At 43.3% G+C, this 24,682-nt stretch overlaps 1 protein-coding gene across 1 annotated transcript in view; it reads right to left on the reverse strand.

Moving 5' to 3' along the window:
• Positions 1 to 270: 270 nt before the first annotated feature.
• Positions 271 to 24,682, reverse strand: part of Cdh2 (cadherin 2) — a 222,225-nt gene continuing 197,813 nt past the window's right edge. The window contains exons 15-16 of the mRNA XM_051163472.1: positions 13,136 to 13,300; positions 271 to 963 (exon numbers count right to left, since the gene is read on the reverse strand). Of these exons, the coding sequence (XP_051019429.1) occupies positions 757 to 963; positions 13,136 to 13,300 (372 nt within the window). The 3' untranslated portion in view covers positions 271 to 756. The remainder of the gene's footprint in view (positions 964 to 13,135; positions 13,301 to 24,682) is intronic.

Below are 24,682 nucleotides of genomic sequence, written 5' to 3' on the forward strand. Positions count from 1 at the left end.
TCTGAGTTCTCTGCACTCCTCCACAGTTATGTACACACACCGTTTTTACATCGAGGTGGAAAAAATACAGAAAATAAAAAAGTGTACATGGATTAAGACCAAAATGTGTCTAACATTCTAGTTTATGAAAAAATTCAATTTTGCTACAAATTGGTGATATGAAAACTCCCTTTATCTGCAACCAGCTGCGTAAGTTTTAAGATTTTAGTGAAAAAAAAAAAATCTAAAGTCTAAAACTAGAAGTAATGTACATTTTCCTATCTCATGGTCTTTTCCCCCCCACCCCAAGGTAACAAAATCACTCCATGAGTTAATTTTTTTTTTTAAATCTGTTTGTTTCATTCTGTATCTTAACAAAAGCAAATGCATTGTAACAAAAGTGTGTTGAAGCATATCACGTTTAACTTTCCGCTCCCGACACAAAATATTTTGTCTTTTCCTTATCGTTTCAGAAATCAGTACCATTAAAGCCTTAAACAGAAAACTAATTCCAATCTGAAAAAGGTACAAAAAGGCACATAAAATCCCAGTGCTTCTGTACTGTAAAATTCAAGTGTAGCCGAGCTCGGTGTTTTCCAGACAGTGTTGAATCACTGATATTCCCTGGGAGCCCAAACTGGTTCGCAGCCTACGCCAAAGCCTCCAGCAAGCACGGTGCTAGTGGACTACAGAGTTAAAGCCTAGCTTCTGTATGCTTTTTGGGAATATCAGGTGAAACTGTTCGTACTTGTCCAAAAGCCAAGTCCGTCCTGCCGTTCAGTCGTCGCCGCCACCGTACATGTCAGCCAGCTTCTTGAAGCGGGGTCCCCAGTCATTCAGGTAATCATAGTCCTGGTCCCCGCCGCTGCTGGAGGAGTTGAGGGAGCTCAAGGAGCCAGCTGTGGAGCCGCTGCCCTCATAGTCGAAGACTAAGAGGGAGTCATAGGGCGGGGCTGTGGGGTCGTTGTCAGCGGCTTTAAGGCCCTAGGTGGGGAGAGACCGGAATGAATTACAAGAGGGTTCGCTGTGAAAGCGCAAGGTAACCCTGAGACCCTGAGGGGTCACCAGGTGAACCCTGGTAACATCACAGAAATTTCAGCACAGAGGAAAATAAAAGGGGGAGAGGGACAATTGGTCATGACATAGATGGGGTGGCAGTGGTGACTGATGGGGAATATGTTTGACAGATGGAAAGAAAAGGGCATTTGTTTGCAGCTGATTAAGAGATGATCTTAAATGGCATGCTATATGGAGACCAATGGCTAGGTTAAGGGAAAATATTCATGGAAATGAAAGTTAAATTTTAACATGGAAATTACTATGAAAACAAAAATTCACTCAGCGAACAGCAACAATTCCTTGACAGAACATAAAAGTCCATGGGATAAGTGCAGTTCTTAAAAAGTAATTTAATTAACTTAATTTACTAGTAGAGTAGGGAATATGAAAAGAACACAAAGGTCCTTGTGATGCATGGACCCTGGTAGGGATTTTGGCAACTAAGAAGTTAAAGAGAAAGTACATGTGCAGCAAAGAGGGCATATATATCAGAACCAAGCGGTCCCTGCTCCTCTATCCATTTACAGTGTAGTTTAGCAGGCATCATTATACCAGAAAGCAACTGACAAATATCAGAACTATGAAATCTAAGCAAAGAAGAGGAAAGTGAAAAAAAATAAGACCTGAGATGACCACGGAGACCTTGAATTCACGGAGGATGTGACACTGTCCTAATTTGGAAGGCTATCAAAGGATGAGTGGCCCAGTGTGATATCAAACAGTTACATTAAGTCACTTACCTTATTATTGGAACATAGAATGTAGAGTTAATTGATATAGTGTGAGCAGTTAGTATTTGAAAAGATATGGTAATTTTTAGGTATGCTGTTTACAGCACAGTGGATCCAAATGGAGAAAAATCACATCACAGAAAGCAAACCAGCTGGGTGTGGTGGCGCACGCCTTTAATCCTAGCACTCAGGAGGCAGAGGCAGGCAGATTGCTGTGAGTTCAAGGCCAGCCTGGTCTACAAAGCAAGTCTAGGACAGCAAAGGTTACACAGAGAAACCTTGCCAAAAAAAAAGTAAACCAGTGGTTCATGTTGTAAACACACACACACACACACACACACACACACACACACACACACTTATGTCATGAAAGTAGAAGTGAATGTGTGTAGAACAAACAAATTGAAGAAGTTGTGGGTAAGGGGGCATGGAAGTAATATGTGGAGTGCATAATATACACCTGTATACACATCTTATATAAACACTACCATGTATAATGATTGTATATAATGAAAAAATTAACTATATTTGTTGATTAAAAATTAGGGTGACGTGTAGCTTTCACAGGCCATAGAAAAGCCGTGGCTTGTCGAACTCTGGTGCCCCATATTTGGCCATGTCCCCTTGATGAGGAGGCCTGATGGCACTCAGAGGAAGGATAGCAGACTACCAAGAAGAAACTTGATACCCTACCATCCCATTCAAGAGGAGGAAGTCCCCATCAGTCACAGTCATAGGAAAGGGGAATGGGGTAAAAGCGGGAGGGAGGGAGGAATGGGAGGATGCATGTGATGGGATAGCAATTGAGATGTAATATGAATGATTTTATTTTTCAATAAAAAAATGTGAAAAAGAAAAGCCGTGACTTGTAAATGATATAAATAATGAATACTGGGGAAAGAGAGGAATTTTATTGCTCTAAGATGATTACACACACACACACACACACACACACACACACACACACACACACACACATGTCTTAAGAAAAATAAAGAATACAAGAATAAGGAGGCAATTAGCATCTACATTCTAAACTCTTGGAAACAGGTGCTTCTAAATATGTAATTGAAGCATCTACAGTGAAGTGTTAATTATGCTCCACAAAACATTCAAAATACAGCCTTAGGTCCTTTGGGAATTTTCTCAATTCCATTCTAGTGCTCTACACTATGGAAACAACAGTTCTCAACTAATTACTAGCTTCTTACAGCTTTGGATCAGCAGAGGCTGATGGGGGTATGGTGGTCTCCTTTGATCAAAGATGTGGAGGTGTGTCATAGATTGTTTTCCTTGAGAGATCAATGTTTCCAATTCATATGGGTTTTTAAAGCAACTATTATCTTTAATATGTGTAATGGTTAGAGTTCTTTGTCAACTTGTCAGACCCTAGAATCAACTGGAAGAGGATATGCCAAGGTAGGAAGACATGCCTGCTGTGGGTAGCACTATCCCTTAACAGGGATCCTGGTTTGTATAACTAGAGAGAGGGAAATGGGTAGCACACACTCGCTCCTCTCTCTGCTGACTGTGAATATGGGGGACCAGCTACTTAAAGCTTGCGCTCCCTTGTCTTCTTCCTGCCCTGATGAGCTATACACTCAAACTCTGAGCCCGAATAAGCCCTTTCTTCCTTGAATTGCTTCTCTCTCTCACGGTATGTTGCACAGCAGCCAAAAGAGAAACTCAGACATTATGACTTTTTTTTTTAAGTGAGCATGTTCTTCTAAGTTCACAGGTGATGAATAAGGAAGAGTCATGAAAGATAAGATCAGAGCTAGTGTGCTGCAGTGTTCCTGAGGTCTGATCTGAGTCAGCATCTCAACATTCACTAGTGTTTAATTATGTGTGACTAACAAGGTTATCTGAAGACCAAATGAGACGTGGGGTGCAAGCATTTACTGGTGTTGACCACAGAAAAACTCAAAGAGCACCAGTTAATATTTTAATGGTTTTAAAGAAAAAGAAAAACTGCACTGACATTTGAAATAAAAGTTAAGACATGTTATTTTAAGAAACAACACAGCAGCGCTAGACTCCCATCAAAACCCAGAGCCTACCAAGCCGCCCACGGCCAAGCATCTCTTACCAGCAACCCTAACCATGTATAATTAAGCACAACTTTCAATCATATCATGTGATACTATTTCCACCCCAGAAAGGGCTGTTAAATAAAAATTTTAAAAAGACTTCAGCAAACCACTTCAATATGTAAAACAAAAATAATTCTGGACAAGACTTTCCTTATCTTATTTTTAGAATAAGCTACAGCGGCATTAGAACCACAACCTATACTCTCTCCTTTCTGTGGCGGATTAGGTTGCTGTCCTCAGTGACTCCCAAGGAAGCACACACCCATGATGCCACAAGGGCCTCTCTAGAATCTCAGTTTGCTTGCTCCACCATGCTGTGGGGCTCGGCTGTGGCAATTGCCGTGTGAGGAGCAGGAAGAGCGGTTCTGCAGTGCTGCTGGCTAGGGGCATGCTCTGCCACATGCGCAGGCTTTACTTTCACTTGGACCTTGCTATGAAAACCACGTGTACATGTGGCATGAGCCACTGCTGGATTTGGAATTTCAGCAACATGTGCAGCCATTGCTGTTGTAGCCCAGCCAGAGGTATTAGCTACTACAGCCCAGCTGTTGAAAAGCCAAAGAATTTACCCTTATTCGTTTAGCTTATTCATTGCAAGGCACACTGAATGGATCTCTGGAATTCTAATGCACTGGAGACTTGGGTATGAACAAACTAGATTTACTGCCTGTTCTCTTGGGGTTTATAGTCAGAAGTATCACGGCACACACACACACACACACACACACACACACACACACACACACACACACACCCTTTCCTATAAAATATTGCAACTGCCAACATAGTTACTGTAGGAACCAGGCCCGACTGGGCTGCCTGCCTGTCTTGCTGTTTCATGTCCTGTTTCTAGCAGCTTCCATGTCTGTGTTTATCTTGGTTAGCTAGTCATGTTTACTGCTCTGAGAACGCACCCCTCCCTTCCTCGAGTCCTCCTGTGTGCAATCACCTCTTGAGGGATTTCACCTGGGAGGAGGATTCCTGTTTTGCTGCCTATAAGAAGGCTCTTTGGAACTCTGGAGGAATGAACGGAAAAGAAGAATAAACTGCTGTTGCTCTCTTAGCACGAAGGACCCGCTGTGTAGTGTGTGTGCGTGTGTGTGTGTGTGTGTGTGTGTGTGCATGAGTTAAATCCGCAGTCCCTCGTCCTCGACTCAGTACCGCGGTGGCGTGGGCGCCACAAGTTACTAAATGATCCCTTTAGCTTAGCACCATCTAGCTCTGATCTATATATGAAATAGACCCCAGAAGAAAAATAAAAAAACTTCACGGAAATTCCTAGCATGAAGGACTTCCGGAAAACAAGCACTAAGATTTTATTAAGAAGAGATGGGTTGGGGATGTTGCACAGTTGGTAGATTTTGCCCAGCATGTAAGAAGCCTTATGTTTGTTTCCCCAGCACTGCCTTAACTAGGTATGGTGGTGCCCACCTATAATCATAGCACCTCACAGGCAGAGGTGGTAGGATGGGATGTTTAAGGTTATTCTAATGGCTGCACAGCCAGTTTAAGGGCTTCAAGGCCAGTCTGGGATATACAAAACTCTATCTTAAAATTGTAGGAAGGCAAGGCTTCAAGGACATCTGGGTCCAGGGATTGAAAAGTGATGGCATATGTTTCTGTGGCCAAGTGATGCGTTCTGCAGCAACATGGTCCTCGTTGGTGTGCCAAGAAGATTCTAAGACTCTTCAGCCAATGCCTAAAACATTTAACTAGGCAACTCCTTACGATCACTGTCGTGCTGGAGGTAATAGGTCTCCACATCCAGTGCTGGGAATCTTAAAAACAGTGTTTTCTTCTAGGGAAATACACATTTCAGCTCCTGAGTTGGTCTTCTGACCACCAGGGTAGTTTTGAATCTGTACTGTTTGCTTTTAAAGAGGAGTTAAAGGCCAGGTAAGGTGGTGCATGCCTGTAATCCCAGGATTCAGGGAGGCAGAGGAAGGTGAATGTCTGTGACTTCAAGGCCAGCCTGGTCTATAAATCCAGTCCAGGACAGCCAGGGCTACACAGAGAAACCCTGTCTCAAAAAACCATAAACAAACAAACAGGAGTTAAAACCATAACGTGATCAGTGCGAGACTACTGTGCAATGTAGGGCATGGTGTATTGTCTCTGTGTTTATGCTTATGCGAAGATGAAACCGCTGATTCGGAAGAATTCTTGGTAAGCTATTTTTCCAGGCAGGGGCCAGGCACTCTCAGCCCGTTCCACATGCAGAGCATTGGTTTGTACTTCTGAATTACCTGCTCACTAAGAAGGTCACGGTCAAGTTCTGAGACACTGCTGACTATAGCCACGCGGTCTTCATGTCCGCTCCCTTAGGGACTCCTTTCTTCTTGGCTATGGCTACTCTGTCACTCGGTGTATAAAGTACTTGTTACTAAATTTACAAAGTAACCACGCGTTTTTTTCTAAGTTTGACTCAATTTAGAAATGAGTGCTCCGTTCCTTGGTTCACCTTCCACGGAACAGAAGATCTTGAACCCTAGATAAATTTATCTGGGTGCCGTGAGAAATTTTCTGCAGTCTCGGGTGCTCGGCAGAGTGCAAGCCGCGGCTACTTCTTGCTGAGCTTGTCTTTATATAGGCTTCGGACCCTGTGCTTTTGGGTGGAGACTGACTTTGATGGCAACTATAAAGACACTTTGCAGAGAGGAACACAAGTGGGATGGGGGGAAAAAAAACGAGCCACTGATCTCCTGACACCTGTCTTCTGTAGTCTTTGTGCCACGGCTTTGCCTCGGCTCCTCACGTCCTGCCCGCAGCAGAGCAAAAGGGGCACCTTGCTGTTCGTCTCATCTCAGCACTCCAGCTCCTCGCCTTGGATGACTGCCGGTCTCTCACTAATATGCTATCACTCCCTGCAGGAAGAACTGGCAACGTGCTTTTTAAGGCCTGTATACATAAGGGAGGTTCACCGGGGGTATGAAAGATGGCTTTCAATAGGTGCGCGGCCACCTATTGAAAACAACAGCAATTGCCTTTGTTTAAGAAAATTAAACTTAAAATGGATTAAAAGTTGAAGTAAGCAATAGAAAAGAGAAGCAGAGATAGAATTAAGATGGCGTTTTCCCAAGGGCTGACTGATGCCTGGGTCACCTATAAGACAGGAATCAATCTCTTTAGAGAAACACTCAGTGACCGTAGACTGTCCACCTGGCTGTTTTCACTGTCTCAACCCAAGCACCTACAACTGAACTAAGCACCGGGTTCCCAGACCCGAAAGTTGTTTTGTGCATAGCTTCTAGTTGCATATCCTTTTCCTTCTAACTGGAACAGGATTGCAAGGCTCCTTTGCATATTTTATATGATTAATATACCTTATCTATACATTTAGCCAATCATCATTTACCCCCTGATCCACCCACCATCCATCCATCCATCCATCCACTCATTCACGCATCAGCACGCTGAAAACGCCGATTCTGCTGCTTGCGGTTTTCTTCTCCAGCCATGGGTGTCACACGCCTGTGACGGCTTCTAGTCACCTTGCTTGATTGTCTCAGAACGGGAGGTCCTTACCGGCTGACGGGGTTTGCCATTCACAGTTTGACTTTCAGGATAGTATCTGAGTTCTGGTTTCTCTTTTACAGGGTAACTTGCCCCTAATGCTCTGGACTTAGGTTTTCTTGTTTATTCCCCATCTGTCATGATGCCTATGCTGTTTAGAGGTTCTTTTTTTTTTTTTTTGGTTTTTTCGAGGCAGGGTTTCTCTGTGTAGCCTTGGCCATCCTGGACTCACTTTGTAGACCAGGCTGGCCTCGAACTCACAGCGATCCGCCTGCCTCTGCCTCCCGAGTGCTGGGATTAAAGGCGTGCGCCACCACGCCCGGCTGTTTAGAGGTTCTAAGGTTAAAATACAGTTGGAGCCTGGTGTGGCGGCGCACGCCTTTAATACCAACACTCAGGAAGCGGAGGCAGGTGGACCTCTGTGAGTTTGAGGCCAGCTTAGTCTGCATAGCTCCAGTACAGCCAGGACTACATAGAAAGACCTTGTCTCAAAAAGCAATCAATGAAACAAAACTAACTAACTAAGTGCCATTGGTGGACATAATAGTATACAATTTTATATTATATACAGAAGCTAACATACTAACCTCTTTATGGTGAATTTAATTTCTTTAAGATGTGATTACTTTTAAATAGAGAATTTAATTATTTTATTTCTAAAGGACCACTGAAAATCTTTTATTCCTAAAAAATAATCTGTCTAGAATAATCATTACTGCATGTCCACATTTAAGAGACACTGTTGTATGACATGCACTGTGCCAAGTATTTCACATGTGCCATTATTTGTTGTTGTTGTTGCTTTGGTTTTAGAGACAGGGTTTCTCGATGTAGTCCTGGCTGTCCTGGAACTCACTCTCTAGACCATGCTGGCCTCGAACTCAGACCTGCCTGCCTCTGCCTCCTGAGTGCTTGCACCATGAGTGCTCAGCTATACATGCCATTTTATTAAATTTTCCTTACAGTCTTAAAAGAAGTTTCTATCTTATCTCCCATGCTTATAAGTAAGACAACTGGGAACCAGGAGACTCAGTTCAAGGATCTTGGCCTTGTACAAAGCTCCAATGCTGTGAGGTGAGCTGGAGCCCCTCAGTCCTCTAGGAGCCAAATGAGACTGAGTTTGAAAGTGGACAGCCCATGGATAATTAATAAGAGAAAGAGGTGGTTTAAGCTTTAGTATTACAACAAATTATTTTACAAGACCCTTCCGGATGCTTTAAGCAGCATCAATCAGAAGCCAGTCTTTTCACAGAGGGCACAAGTGGTTTGAATTCCTCTAAGACAAGGCATGTGAGGTTCGTGCAGTTGTTGGAGGCATGTTAATATCTACCAAGGAGCTGAGATTAAATGAATTTATTTCAATTTCTCACCCTCTGAAGGTCATGTCTGAAAATGCAAACAGAATGAAATTCTAGCTGAAATCTGAAAACAGGTGCCTTTCTCTATCTGCTTGCCTAGAAGTAAGTTCACTTGCGAGACTCAAGGCAACATGCACTCATTATTTAAATAAACAAGCTAGAAAACGTGCTCAGGCGCTTCTCCATTCCTTATACCTATAAAAGCACTCCAATTATAATCACCGCTCTATTATTCTTCCATTGGAACATTTGGTCCTCTGCTAAATCAAATAAGACCTAGAGATAAATAAATGTGTATGCATTTCCAATGTTTTCACCAAGTGTACTGAGGTTCTTTCCAGATGCCTTCAAATGTTTCAAAATACACACATTTACTTTTGTTTGCCAAGATAATGAAAGGTATTGAACAAGTCTTAATGGTTGCCTGGGATGGAAGACTCTCCTTGGGCTTCTGAGAAATTTGAAACTTCCAGGGAGACTTATTCTTCCTTCTTTTGCCCACAGAACCAACCATCATATCCCAGGTATTTTCTTTTTTATCGTTTTTTTGAGGTACCTTAACCTGCTCGGAGTGTCCTCCTGCCTCTGGTTATAGGAACATTTTGCTGTTATTGCTTTGGCCTTTCGAGACAAGGTGTCTGTCCTATAGTCAAGGTTGACCCAGAAATCACTATGTAGCCAAGAATGACATCAAACTGATTCTCCTGTCACTGCTGAAAGCTGAGACTATTGGTGTGTGCCACCACAGACAGTTTAAGTGATGCTTGGGAGCTAACGAAGTCTCTGTGAAAGTGACAGTCAGAATCCCTTTCTGGTCCTCAAAGGGACACGTCTGGGTTCCTTTCTGCTTCCTTTCCTCCTTCTTTCTCTACTTGAGATAATATTCATTGTGATGGATTTCATGCTGTTTTGAAAACAACTACAAGTGGAACCCTTCCATCCATTTGTTCATTCATTTACAAAAGTATCTTGCACTACCCCATCCACCCACCCCAAGATGCAGAAGACCTCAGAGCGAGGCTGAATGGAACCTTGTTTTTTTTGTTTTGTTTTGTTTTTTGTTTTTTGTTTTTAAAATGAAGGTGGTAAGCCCCAGTCTTAACCATTTAGACTTGTTCAGTACCTTTCAATAACTTGGCATAAAAATAAATACATGTATTTGGAAACACTTGAAGGCACCTGGAAAGAACTCCAGCACACTTGGTGAAAACATTGCGTGTGCGCGCGCGCGCACACACACACACACACACACACACTTTGTTCATCTCCAGGTAATCTTTAGAAAGAAAAAGGAAATTTGAGGCTAGAGGAACAGAATCTAATTTCAAGCCAAGGGCAAAAAGTCTAGTCAAAGCCACTTTCAATGCTCTGCAATATGCAGGCTTAAGAGTGAGTGGAAAGGAAGCTGCAGCACCAAGTACCACTCTGGCGTTGAGGGGCCTTTGTGTGGGCCAAGCATAACTTCAATAGTGGACAGGGTTTCCCCCATGGAGGGTGGATGGAGAGATGTCCCCACCAACACTCTGATAGTATTTTAAGTGAAAACACACTCAACACAGCTAAAGCACTGAGTGTCACAGCTCAGCCACAAGGAGCAAGAACCGGCCCTTGCTTTAGAGAACTCACACATTCAGGTGAGTGACAAGCGTATTGACAGTTGCCCCCACAAATGGAAGAGAGAATATTGGCAGTCACGCTCTCTGATGGCAGAGAGGACATTTACGGTCACACTCCAGGCAGGACTGTCAGGAGGAGCATCATTTGGTCTTTCCAGACATACCAAGGACAGTTCCATAGAGAAGATGTTTGTACTAGATCCTGATGGCTAGGGAAGCCTTGCGATGGTCAAGACATCTGAGCTTTTCCTGCTCAAAAGGGTCGTGCTTTGAGGGGAAGGAGGGAAATGGCAGGAAACAGGTCATGATTAGCATTATAGCTGTACTTAGTGTTTGATTTTCATTTCCAATAGAAAAAATATCAGGGCTGGGATTGACTCCCACAGTGAACTAACCCCACAGGGCCATGCAGAGACACCTAACATTTTGAACTCTACTCATCAAAACTCTTGGTTGAAAGAAAATCCAGGTCTCACACCTATAGTTCTAAAATTCAATACAATCTTAAAGCCCAACAATCAAGGGGATAATCCAACAACATTATCTCAGAATAAGACACAACAAAGCAGATCAAACTCTTACGTAAAGAGAAAGATTAACACCTTGTTTAAGTTCCTGCAACTGGCTGGGCATGGTGGCACACACCTGTAATCCTAGCACTTGGGAGGGACGCAGAGGCAGGTGGATCACTGTGAGTTCGAGGCCAGCCTAGTCTACAAAGTGAGTCCAGGGCAACCAAGGCTACACAGAAGAACTCTGTCTCAAAAAAAAAAAAAAAAAAAAAAAAAAAAAAAAAGTCTTACAGCTGTTTCTAAGCAGGTCTGTGTGTAAGAAGAAAAGGGCAAGTCAGGTCATAGATTACAGAAAAGGGGACATACTGGCATTCATTTCTTTTTTAAGCTCTCATACGGTCTTAATTTATATCTGCTGCAGACTTACCCATTACCTACTGACCAGAGGGAAACATGTTTGGAAAGCAGCCTCTTTTCATTTAGGAACAGGCAGCAATGGCAAGAAATATGCTAACTCTGTTTTAAAGCTCTGTTAAATAAGCTGTTCTTACTACACTTTATTAATTGTACGTGGGGGGCATGTGTGTGGGTGTGTACAAGCCACTGTGTGCGTGCGGAGGTCAGAGGACAACTTGTGACAACTGACCAGTCTCTCCTTCTCCCATGCGCGTTCCCAGGATCAAACGCAGATGACCAGACTGGGCGGCAAGTGCCTTTTCCCACTGAGCTATCTTGCCAGCCCGATTTCGAAACTTACTACATATGAACTTTTACAGTAGGTTGGTGACATTTATATATTGCATAGCGAAGTCAATAAAGCCTTCAGTATAAGAGGCTTGTCAATGTATGGCCAAGGCTACATGTGTGATATATAGAGTCCAATGTTGATCTTGGAGTGCCCAGCATTTGGGCAGAGAATTCCTGCTATATATTCAGTCAGTATCAATAGCTACTGCTGTCCTACATGAACAATAAGTCCGAGAGAGATTTTTTGAGTAAAAGCCTGGCCAGGATCTAAACAGAACACGCGTAAGTCCTTTTCTGTCAAAACTTTAGCACCAGCTGTAGTAGGACTCACAGCATCGATGAAATAAAAGAACGTCAGAGAATTTGATGGTGGTGAAATTGTGTCTGCTGCATCCAACAGAGGATTAGCCTTTTTGACCTCCTCCACAAGGCGAGTGTTCACGTCACGTGACATTTAACTTAGCCACTCTTCCAGCTAATATCCTTTGATGGGGCCGATGGGTATGTAGTGAATTCTCAACAGCCGTGGGTTCAAAGGTGCAGGGTGGACGAGAGGTAATAAGAACTCTGTTAGATTGTTAGTACTAACAAATGCAGTTAGTCTGCAGGGCAGCATTTGCTACTTGCAGTCTATAGGAAAAGGACCCTTTTTGGAGCGAATGGCTACTGCTAGTAGGATGCATGTATGCAGGAAGCTGACTGATAGCTCACTTTCAGGGTAATCAAAACAAGCAGCTCAGGCTATAATGTGCCTCCTCTGTAAGTGTGAAGACCTGAGTTTGATGCTCTACATCTGGGTGAAACAAAGCCAGCCAGCATGGCACATGCTTGTAATCCTAGCACTGGGGAGGTAGGGACAGGCTGATGGTCCTTAAAGCTGGATGACCAGCCAGTCTAGTCTACCTGGTGAGTTCCAGGTTCAGTGAGAAATCCTTGTCTCAAAAAAACATCAACTTAGTTCCTAAGGAACGTCATGCCAGGTTGCTCTCTAGTCTCCAAACACAAATCATACAGGTTTACACATACATGTACACTTGTATGTATATATATATATATTTTTTTCCATTCTCTATCACAGAAGCTATATCTGTTTTCATATAAAGATACACTAAAAATGATGTCATTTTAATGAATTGTATTCAACAGCTGTGTCCCAAATGTGTAGCTCACAGAGACCTAACCTTGTAGAGCATACGGTAAAATGCCCTACAAGAAAGTGAACCATTCTCTTCAATGGGGCAGCCACTGGTTACTTGCCAATGTTCCCATAAATAACCCTTCACTCACGCTCATGGAACTAACCCCAGTTAAACACTTTGGGGCACCACAAAGAAAAGACATGAAAGTAGAAGGTGAGGGGGGGGTGGATAATTGGGAAGAGAAAGGTAACCAGCAAGAACAGCAAGAGCTGGAATGGGGGTGAATAAGGAAACCCCAATTTACATAAAATAACACAATGACACTCCTTGTGTATAGTTAACACGCGCTAATGAAATAAAATTTTTATATAAGAAAGTCAGTCTGTACCTCATTAATGAAGTCTCCGATATCCCCAGGGTGTGGGGCTGCAGATCGGACTGGGTACTGTGGCTCAGCGTGAATGGGCCTCTCGTCTAGCCGTCTGATTCCTACGGGCTTGATGGCATCAGGCTCAACAGTATCCGGCTGCTGGAGCTGGCTCAAGTCGTAGTCCTGCAAGGGAAGGAATCAGAGATCCATGGGAGCTGAGCGTGAAGACGGAAGATTGCAACCTTTGTTTTTAAACACATCCCCGGGATGCATAGAAATGAGCGCGGTTTAACATAATGGAAAAGTTGCCACTACGAGTTTTTCGTGTTGTGATTAAATATTGCTTTCACACAGCTCTTTCTTCTGTGTTTTCCATATCTGCAGTCTGTGCTCCATCTGTTTTAAAGCACTCCTCATCAGCTCCCAATGGGAAATGGCGGTGTGACGAGGTCTCACTACAAGATGGTTAAGAATCCAACTGCAGCATGACCCGCATCACCAAAACAAAGCAACCACATCCATGTCTCCACCATCGGAAAGAGGTGATGGGTTGTTGTTAGCTCTGCTCTCTAAGGAAGGCACTGGTGTGTCAAGGTTGAAACCCAACCTTCTATCCCTCCCTTTTTCCTTCTAGGGTCTTGATTTTCTTATCCACAAATTATGATCTGTGGGCCAGTCTTACTTGTGCCCTAGTATTCCTTAAGAATAGCTTTCATATTTTTAAAGGGTTACTTTAAATATCAAACAAGAATAAGCCTCAGGGACTCTCTGTGGTCCACAGAACACAAAATATTTTGCCATCTTCTCTTTGGAAAAACAGTTTGACCTAGGCGTGCTGGGCCTGGATGGGCCTGGATTCCTTTCCATGTAACCCTATAGAACGATCTGGAAAAATAGCTTGTGCATTTGCAGAGAGGCAGGGTGGAGCTGTGAAAAGGATCCTCTGGGCGTAGGTTGGGATCTCCCAACTATTTTCAATTAATGCACCAGCCACCGAACGAGAGTGCACAAGGAAACCAGAACTGTACACTGAGCAGAGAGATCTGATTCCAGTTTGGAAAGCATTTGGTACATTTCAAACCTTTACATCAGCAGTTCTCAACCTGTGGGGACAAGACTCCTTCAAGGGTCGCAAATCAGATATCTTGCGTATCAGATATTTTATATAATGATTCACAACTGTAGCACAATTACAGATATGAAGTAGAAACAAATTTATTTCATGGATAGGAGTCACCATAACACAAGGGGCGGCATTAAAGGGTCACAGCATTAGGGAAGTTGACAATCACTGTCCTGCATTCTGATGCTATAAAAAATGCCCCGAGTTTAACCAAAATGCTTAACCAGCCAACACAGACATTCTGAGCAAACCCTAACTTCCTAGAGTTCATCTTGGTTCAGCCTGCTTTGCTCTGTTTAGACTCAGCTTAAATCCTTTCTAAGTATCTTCACAGTGGGTCTCATTTATTCAGAACTCAAACAGTTCCTACGTCTGCCAGTGTGTTAGGTGTTGTACATATGTCTGCTCATTTAATCTTTCTTTTTTTTCTTTTTTAACACATTTTATCATCCTGCTTAAGATATAAAGCTGCAATTGGGTTCCAATTAACCCAAGTCACCCACCCATGGTCCTGGAGCCATTAAGATACAACACAGACTTGGACTTTGTATGTGTTAGACCCCGAAGCCTTTCACAGCCTACCACAAGTAAGTCAAGCCGGAGCTACAAGAATAGCTTTCAAGAGAGATGAGCAGTATATGTGGTCTGGACAAAGAAAGCAAATCTGAGGAACAACTCGAGTATCCAGGGACACAAAGGAAATTTCAGGAAAAATCTCACAGCCACAGTGGTGCCAGCCACTCTGCCAGTCTCTTCCTGAGGAATTTCTCCTGTCACTAACTCCTAACCAATGACGGTTGACAGCATGCTCAATTCACAGTAGTTCAGAACGGGAATTAAAACTATGATGTACCCGACTTTAAGTGTAACACTAGGTTGACAGAGAGGTTCTTGTCACAACAGTACTCCCTCTGAGCAGTCCCTTACCTTCAGTTTGGTACAGCTGGGTGGGGTAAAGGCCCTGGGGTGGTGGATGGAAAAGTCACCTTGACCAGGAAGGGATGTGCCATGTGGTGTATGATAAAGGGCAAGCCGGAGAGGGGCGGGAACTTTGAATGTCACTAACGTATAAAAGGCCCAGATGGACGACTGGCTTGAAGTGTGAACCACATGTAGGCAAGAGAGGCATCGCTGTGCAAGAGGCGGGAGCACGCACAGAGGCTTGGGAAGGGGCGTTGCTAGTCACCCATAGAGAGTCGGGGTGAAAGGGCAGCTTTACTAACGTTCCAGGTTCAGACGTAGAGAATGTATGAGCTACAGAGTGTCTCAGGGGTCTGAGGTGACATAACTTGAGACGGTCTTTAAAACAGTGTAAGAGAGACTTATTTTGAAAAGTTTAAATGCTTTCACAGGAAGAAGTGAGGTTTTCCAGGCAGTGTTAATTTAAGCACACAATTAGTGAGTACAGGAGAGACTGGTGAAGCAAGGCTTAGTGTGTCTTCTAACAAAGCTTGTCCTAGAAAAGGGAAACTAAGTAGTTAGAAGCTATCTTCAGAGCGAGACTGATTTATTAGGAAGGCTAATTACAGAAAACCAGGGTAATGTTATATTGAAAGACTGTCTTTTATCAGATGAAACACTCCCGGATACTCTTGGATGGACCTTGGGATACTTTAATGCAATAATAATAAGAACATAGAGTCTGTGGTGACTTGAATAAGATCGTCCCCAGATATGTGAACGTTTGGTCATTGTGAGTAGTGCTACTAACAAGCATTAGCAAGTGTGACCGTGTGGGAGGATGTGTGTCACTGGGGGTGAGGCTTTGGGGCTCCAAATGCTCAAGCCAGGCCCAGCCTCTGTTGCTCTTTCTGCTGTCTGCAGATAGGGATGTAGAACTTTTACCTCCTTCGCCAGCACCACGTGCCCTGCCATGCTGATAATAGACTAACCCTCTAAAACTGTGAGACAACCCAATTAAAAGCTTTCTTTTATAAGAGTTGTTATGGTCGTGGTGTCTCTTCGCAGCAATAAACACTGACACAGCTAGAGGGATCTCTTTTCTATACCAAATGAAATAAGCCTGACGATTTGACTCATGATAGTCAACCCCTGGACAGACTCCTCTACTCCAACTCCTTGGCAATGTCCACTGTATCTCCAGGATGCAAATATAAGCACATTTTTAACTAGCTATCACCATTTAAGAAATAATCAGATTAGCCAGGCAGTGGTGGGGCACACCTTTAATTCTAGCAATTGGGAGGCAGAGGCAGGCAGATCTCTGAGTTCAGTAACAGTGTTGTCTACAGAGCAAGTTCCGGACAGTCAGGCTACACAGAGAAACCTTGTCTAAACACACACACACACACACACACACAGTATTCAGATAATTCACCAACATTTAGACACATTTCTGATCAGAAAACTGAAAGCCCTATAAAAGGGGGAATGCTCCCATCCTTACTGGGTGACACAGTGCAGGTGACAGCAGCTACTCTGTCAGCAGCATTGTCTCTAGGCCGGCATCACTTAGCAGAGCAGAGACACATACTCACACAGAGGCTTAGGATATCTGCAGGTGTTTTTCTTTTCATAGCTCTGTGCTTGAAAACATTTGCTGTGCAAGCATGAACACCCGAGTTCATAAACCCACTCCCCCGCCCCCCCATACAAACATCCAAATGTGGCCGTATGAAACTGTCACCTAAACTCTGGGCACAGGCACACACATGCACACACACTTCTGGACAAGCTTATAGAAAGTGTTGGAAGCAAGTGTGGACTGTAATTGCGGGGATGATATTCATGCCAGCTATCAAAAGAACAGCTGATTCAAGAGACGTGACTTGGATCCCACTGCAGTCCTTGGCAGTAATTCACAGCAGAGAAGAAGAGAAAGGACCTTAGTCCCATCACTGAGAACACTGCCAGGGTGATTTATCTCCCCGGGATGATGGGAACGTGGTAAGTTCCTCAGTTATAATGGGATCAAAAGAAATCAGAAAGCCATTGATTTACAGCAAGCTGGGCTAAGGGGGCGACTTATGAGTATCTTTGTGATGGCTTTTTTTGCTATATGCCAAGTGCACACTTTAAGCATGTGGTGCCAGGGAGCATGTGGCAGGTCTTGGGGTCAAGGGCCAGGCTTTGCTATTGATGTCCTTCTGGGTTACATGGCAAAAGTCCTGTCTGCCTGAAGGCTCAATTTTAGACATTTTGATCAAAGTTCACTCTATACGGATACCCTAAATTATATGTCTTTACAATCCCGTCATTGTAACTTTACTTAAATACAAAAATTACAACATGTAGGATATGAATTAAAATGAGAATTACAGAGACCCAAAATTCTCTGTAGGTCTTTTGGGTTTGTGGCCTTACACACAATGAGTATAAACAACAGGGGTCTCCATTTAGATCCTGGCACTGTGGAGGTTGAGTGGCTCTGACACTTGTCTTGTGAGTGTCAACCTTTACAGTGTGAACTTCTCAAAGAAATCTGCTTTTCAAATGAAAGTCAAGCAAAATCATATTTCAGCTCATCTTTGGGATCCGTGTTCATTGGCAAGAATCCTTAAAAGTAGGCGTGGAGAGAAAGCTTTTGTACTGTTTATGCAATATTAGCACTTGCATTAAAGAACTAACCAAATTTTTTTTTTTTCTTAAGATTTAAAATGCTTTAAGGCTGATTTAATTTTGGGAGAGCTAGTGGGAGGTTAATAGCAGCCAAGGCTCTGGTTCTGGTTTTGTTGTTAAAATTCCACCAACTTACAATGATTTATAGTTGATTCATATGATAACAGCACAAATCTACCTTAAGGCATCTGGTTATGATAATAAAATAAAATAAAATGAAATAATAAAATAAAATGAAGCACAACATTGGGATAAATGAAATTCTAGGCTCCCAGGCAAATATTTTAGGGAAGTAAATCCCAAGAAAATGGAATTCTAGTCTTTCTTGGGGAGTGATGGAAACATTGTTTCGCATATTCCACAGAGACTCGGGTAGCATCAAGTGGCTGCCAAATGCTGTTTTCAGCTCTGAGAAGATGAAAGAAGGAAGTCACCCTCTGTCCCATGGTCTGAGAAAAATCATATTAGGTATGACCCCACTTGGCATCTCAGATAACCAAACAGAAACTTTTGAGTGGTGGTATTGCTTGCATTTCACTGGTGTCTGAAGCTCAGCAAGGTCCATGTTTGACCAAGGTCACAGGCCAATGCTCTGGGGCAAGGGAAACACCCAGTAGCTAAGGTTTTACACGCAAGCATGAGGACCCAAGGTCCAGACCCCAGCATTTGCATGAAACGTTGGGCATAGTGATGCTGCCAGTAGTCCCAGTGCTGGGACAGGACGATGCCTAAGACTTGCTGGCCAACTGGTCCAGTTGAATTAGTGAACTCTTGATTTGTGGAGAGTCCTCATCTCAAAATCTATGGAGAATGATCTAGGAAGACACACGATGTTGATCTCTGGCCTCCACATGCATATGTACATGCGTGACATTTACATTACCATTCATAAAAGTAACAAAATTCCAGTTATAAAGTAGAGCATTAGGAAGGTTGAGAAACACTGCTCTAAGTGCATTAAATGATCAGGCCATTTGATCAGTGAAGAATTTTGTCCTCTCATAGGTGAGGCCTGTGACTAGTGAAAAAAAAAAAAAAATGTCTTTTTATTGAAGCAAAAAAGTGGCTTCAGGATGTCAAGATGGCCATACAGACACATTTGCTTTTCGGACTAAGTGACTACGAGAAATAAAGCAAACGTCAAAGTGAAAATTCAGAATTCCCAAAATGAAAAGAAGCAGTCCATAGCATGGGTGAAGAAATCCTCAGACCAATGTGGGACGGGAAGGGAGGATGAATAAACGTACTCCCTATGACTGCCCCACAACTCCAGGTAGTAATCAAAACTGTGACATGGTGTTAACACATCACCATGCAACTGCTGAGTGGTCAAGTACCTCTGACATTTTTACATATATTACATCACAGCTGATTTTCCCCAGCAAAACAGGATGGTAACCATCTACAGGGGAAAAACAGGGTGACCATCTATGTAGAGTCCATTGGTTATATAGTCTCCCCACGTGAAAGGCTTGCTAAGAGCTTTTCTGAGTTGATTTGTAAACCTACTAGAGATCAAGTAAGTTGGCATATTTAAAAAGCAGTCTGTCTGTCCATGTTCACTCCAATCTCATCGGGTAACCAGTCTGCCATTTATCACGGGGAGAGGAGCTAAGGCTCCAGTTTAAGGGAACACATGCACCATTCTGTCTTCCTTGGCTTGCTATGCACACTATCCTAGCAGCTGCTTTTCAGGTTTTGTGTTTCCAGAATTATGAATAAGCTGACACCTCTTTCTTTAGAGCACCAATCATGGTTTTGTTACAGAAACTGGCTTTGGTAAAATTTTATCACAAATTGTCTCCAATAATGAAATTTGGCATTTGGGGTAAGGTGGGGAGAGTTAAGCAAATGTACAACTTATTTAACTGGCCTCAATAAATACTTTTTCTTGAATCAGACATAGTTATTGACTTCATAGAGCAGGTATGTATGTACGTACGTACGTATGTATGTATGTATGCATGCACATGCATGTATCCATGAGACTGTGTCTCAGGTAGCTTTAATTTGTATCTGGCACTGGCCTTGAACTCAGGATCTTTCTTATTCCACCTCTTAAATGCCAGCATGACAAACTTGCTACTTGGCCCTAATCTATCTTGTAGTCAAGTGTCTTTTGTAAAAGTATTTCTGAACATTGGAAAATGAGCTTTTCTAAAAATGTGTAGAATTTCTCATTCTTCCTATGCAGTTTTGTCATAAGCCTACAAACATAAATCACTTCTTCCCCTCTCAGCCTTGTCTTGAGAGGTAAGTGTTGCCACTAAAACTGTCTTCATTCCATATCTCACCCCAGCCCAGCCTACACATTCTTATAAAAAAATGTCACCCCTCAGATAAAGACCAAAGTAACCTACTCTTGGACCTTGGAGAAACATAAAGATAGGACATGGCGAGAGAGAGAGAGCGGAAACCTCTCCTTCTTTTCTCTTTCCTATCTTAGGATATGTTAAGGAAAACTGTTCTAGCCCGAAGAGGAATTTACACATAAAGGCATTTCAACAAAAGAAGCCTAGGACCTAACTTTATAGCACTGTACTCTGAAGTTGCATGCTTTTGTTTAGATATGGGCTCCATTGCTGCCTTAATATGTGACTAGAGTAGATTACAAGCATGTAATTCCCGGACAGAACTTCAGACTCAGAATTCAAACTTTGTAGAAAGAGAAAGAAGGAAAATAAAGAAAAAGAAAGAAGGAAGAAAGAGAAAGAAAGAAGAAAAGAAGGAAATTGACCACAAACCTACAGTAAGTTTTATCAGTCACTGAAATAGCCATAAAGGGCCAGGCAGTAGGTATTTCAGGATGGCTGGGCACACAGTCTTCTACATACCTCCACTCATTGCTGTTGTAGTGGGTCCAAGAGGTAAATGGGGGTGGAGTGGAGAGGACTTGGCTCTTGGGTATGTTCCAAAAAGTCTTTATGCTGGAGTCAGAGGGTAGGGGAAGAGGCCTCTCCTTTTCTGAGGACTAAGGGAATTGGGGGATGAAGGAGGGAAGGTGGGACAGGGAGGAGATGAGGGAGGGGCCTACATTCGGGATGCAAAGTGAACGAATTAAAGATAAATAAAAAATTTAAAAGTCTTTATGTATTAGAACAGGTAGGGTGGAGCTGGATGTCAGCCAGGCTCTGGTCTAGAGCAGTGTGGCATCCGACAGTGTTTGTTCTTCCTCCTCCTCTTTCACGCTCCCCTTTCTTCCCTTCTTTCTTTTCAGAACAGTGCTGGCATGTACCTGGCATTGAAACTCTTATTATTTTCTATTTCTGAGATACCGATACACTTCCTTTGCCTTAAATCTACAACAGCATGTTTTTGATTAGCCAGAAAAAGCGAATAGTAACATTAATTACATAAAATGTGTTCACTCTCATAAAATGACAGCAACAGAAAGGGAAGAAACACACACGATTTGCATGTACATTAAAGATAGTCAGTGAGCAGGAGTAGAGGGGATGGGCACTAACCAGTGTGTCTCCCGCACCTGCCCTGGCCCGGCAATGTGTCCCTGGCCATCGGTGTGTTCAGAACAGCATGACAAAAGGGACTAACAACGTGCTGACATCATCTCTGATGAAACTCCCCTCCTGTGAATTCAGGTTTGCTCTTAAAATAACTAACATGTGCTAGCATTTGCAGGTGGGTATGCACGGATGGATGACTTGGAGCCTCATTAAGACAGTGAACTTTGCCAGCAATAAAGATGTAGCAAGTGGTCTTCACAGCCATGGCCAGATCCTGCCATCTGGTAGTTTGCTTATGAAGCAGAAAGGTTTTATAAAATAATGGTTTCAAGGGATCAAATACAGTGCGGTTAAACAATGCTCTAGTTCAGTCAGATGGTCAGGCCTGGTTGCCCGTAGAGATACCCTGGCACAAGTAGATAAAAGGTCTGGATGGGCTTCAAGGGGTTTTCATGTATCTGTGCCCCATTCCTCTATCTAGGCAACACGCCTGGAGTTTAGTTGTTGTCCAAATTGTATATTCAGACTTTGTGTTTTTAATAATTTGGCTAGTTAGACTGTGTCTCTGGTTTTAAATTTTGGATAGGTACTTAATTTTGCAAGTCATACTTAACCATTTAATTGGCTTTTACCCTTGGCCTGCTCTAAAGACTAACCACCAGCAGCTAAGTTATGGCTAAGTCGTTAACCCTGCTGAGCACACACAGGTACACTCAAGAAAACATTACTGTGTTTGATATACAGCACAAAGAAGCAGAGCACAAACTCACACATCTCCCAGGCCCAGGCCTGAAACTGGCGTCAACTGCACTGTGGACTTTCAAGGCATGCGAGAACGCACAGAGGCTGACAGAGAACAGGTACGTGGCAAGGACTGGCCTTTCCAAAACCAAACATCACAACTTCTCATGATGGAAGAGAAGTTGTTGGTTGTGCTCAACGTGTCTTCTTGATACAGTTTCAAACTTGGTTAGTGACAGAGTGCTTCCAGCTGCTAATGTCCTAGACAATAAAGTCCCTGTTCTTCCAGAGCCCAGGCTCACCGACAGGGCTGGGCACAGAAACTCTGAGTTGATAAAGACCGGAATGATGGCAAGGCATAAAGCACAGACAGTTGATTCCGCCTGGGTGATACCGGACGGGCAGGTTATGGAGCACACCAAGAAGTTCACTGTACGACAGCTGCGCATGCGCTGGCTGTCACCCCCTCCTACACTTCAAAATGTGGTGAGAGGAGAAACTAAGCTATGGTCTAAGTCATTTCACTTGCTGTTGTGACAATTATTTAACAAGAGCCACATAAAGAAATGTTCCCATTGGTTCAAGGTTTGAGGCCATCACAGGGTTGGGGGGCTAAGGGGACAGGGGGCAGGCACATGTGACAGTTGGTCACGCTGTGTCCACAGTCAGGAAGCAGGAAGCAAAGCATGCTGACAGCCAGCTTGCTTTCTTCTTTTCACCCAGCTTGAGACCCCGGCTCACGGAAACTCAGCCTTCCCTCCTCAATTAACCACCTCACAGATCTCATGGATACACCAGAAATCGGTTTCCATGGTAACACTAAAAAAACATCAAATTGAAAATCAGGATTAGCATCATCACAGGATTAGCCGTTAAAGCATCTCTTCCTAGTCAGATCCCAGGTGAGGGTCATGAACGTTGCTGAATGAACTTTTGCTATTGTGGGGATGCTGGGAATCGACTCCAGTGCTGACGCAGTGGGCCCAGTAATTACTGCTGGACTGTTTAGGTTCTTGAGACTCCTTGTTTGTACCCTGAAGTTATACATGATTCTTAGCAAGTTTAGGGCATGCTTAGAGAATTCTGGCCTGACAGAAAGGACCAACACTTTCCTCCATAAGGAAAGCTGGCCTCTAGGAGTACGGTGTACCTTGCATATATTACTCATCTCATCTTCATGACAGGTTGAACCCACTTTGTCTCATCAGTGTCCAGGGATGCACATCCCCACGCCATGTCTGGTATGCCAGATGGATGCAAACGCTAGTGGGTGCTGTCAAAACTGCCCATACAGAACACCTCAAAGATTTCCCCCCCACAAATACCTAACCTGCTTTGGGGAGAGGCCAGCTGATTTCACTAAATCCATCGATTCTTCTTCCCAAGCATGTGGCCCAAAGAATCTTCCCAGGGGCTTGGGAGCATAAACGATGAGTTGCCACTTGTAGGCCTATACCTTAAACCTCATACAATTTCAATATGGATGCCACTGGGGAGTGCACATAAGTGCGGATAGGCTGGCCCTGGAAGGCACATGTAGAAAATGGCAGTACTGTGAGTAAACTGGGTCCCCTTAGAGTGAAAGGAACTATCCTAATCCTCTTCACATGCTCAAAGCCCCGGCACTCAGTGACTGTTAAGGAAGCACGGAACACATCTTAACTTCAGTCTGTGACGTCATCATGTCTATGACAGAAGCTAATTTATTTTCAGTAATAAATCTGGTGAGATGTATTGGTGGACTCTCTGTCTTGCAGAATCCAAAGTATAGAAACCTGTTTTTTCTTCATGCAAAGCCTGGTAATCAACATATAATGTAATCATGGTCTTCAGACATAACCATCTACCATTACAGAGTGATGACATAAACCGATAAAGCCAGTCCACACCAGAGAGAACTAGAACACACTTATCTTGCTTAGAGAAAAGCATCTAGTTTCCAGTGTGTATTCCTGGTAGGAAGCAGACATTTCTAAATTATCTCATTTTCCCAGAAGGTCAGGGAACAAGAACTTCATGTGATTTTCTCCTCCCGTGTTTCTGAATTTTTCAAAATCAGTTAAACATAGCCATGAGCACAGGGCATAAACTGATGCTTTACTTGGTAAAGAATCTACCTTTCAGATGTGCCCCTCAAACCATCAGAGTTGGTTGGTAGATGCTTTGAGAACAATCTAACCGTGCTTTGCCATAAATGAGACATCTATACCCATACACCCACACACGCACGCACACACATCTATACGATCTCACACACACACACACACACACACACACACACACACACACACAAACAAACCACTAAAGGGGAGGTGAAAAGATTGTTAGGAGCCAGATGTCAAAAAAAACCGAAGCAAACCTGAGTCTTCTAGACAGGATAGGGCCATGGCAATTGTTAACTCAGAGCCACTTTGGTCAAGATCAGCCCAGACAACCTGTGAGTGTGGAATTGGAAGGGGCTCACAATCCTCCACCCCCAACTAAGGAGCTACGGACACTCAAGGGTTTCTGAGGGAGGGATGAATCACTTTTTTGTTCAAAGACGCTCATAGATCGACCATGCTCCACAGAGTGGTCTCTCACCCAAACGTATGTGGGGAGCAAAAACTGCAACTTGTTGGGTTATTAACAAACAAACGAACAAACAATCAAACACAC

This window comes from Acomys russatus, chromosome 20, assembly GCF_903995435.1.
Source record: "Acomys russatus chromosome 20, mAcoRus1.1, whole genome shotgun sequence".
In the NCBI taxonomy this organism is placed as follows: domain Eukaryota; kingdom Metazoa; phylum Chordata; class Mammalia; order Rodentia; family Muridae; genus Acomys; species Acomys russatus.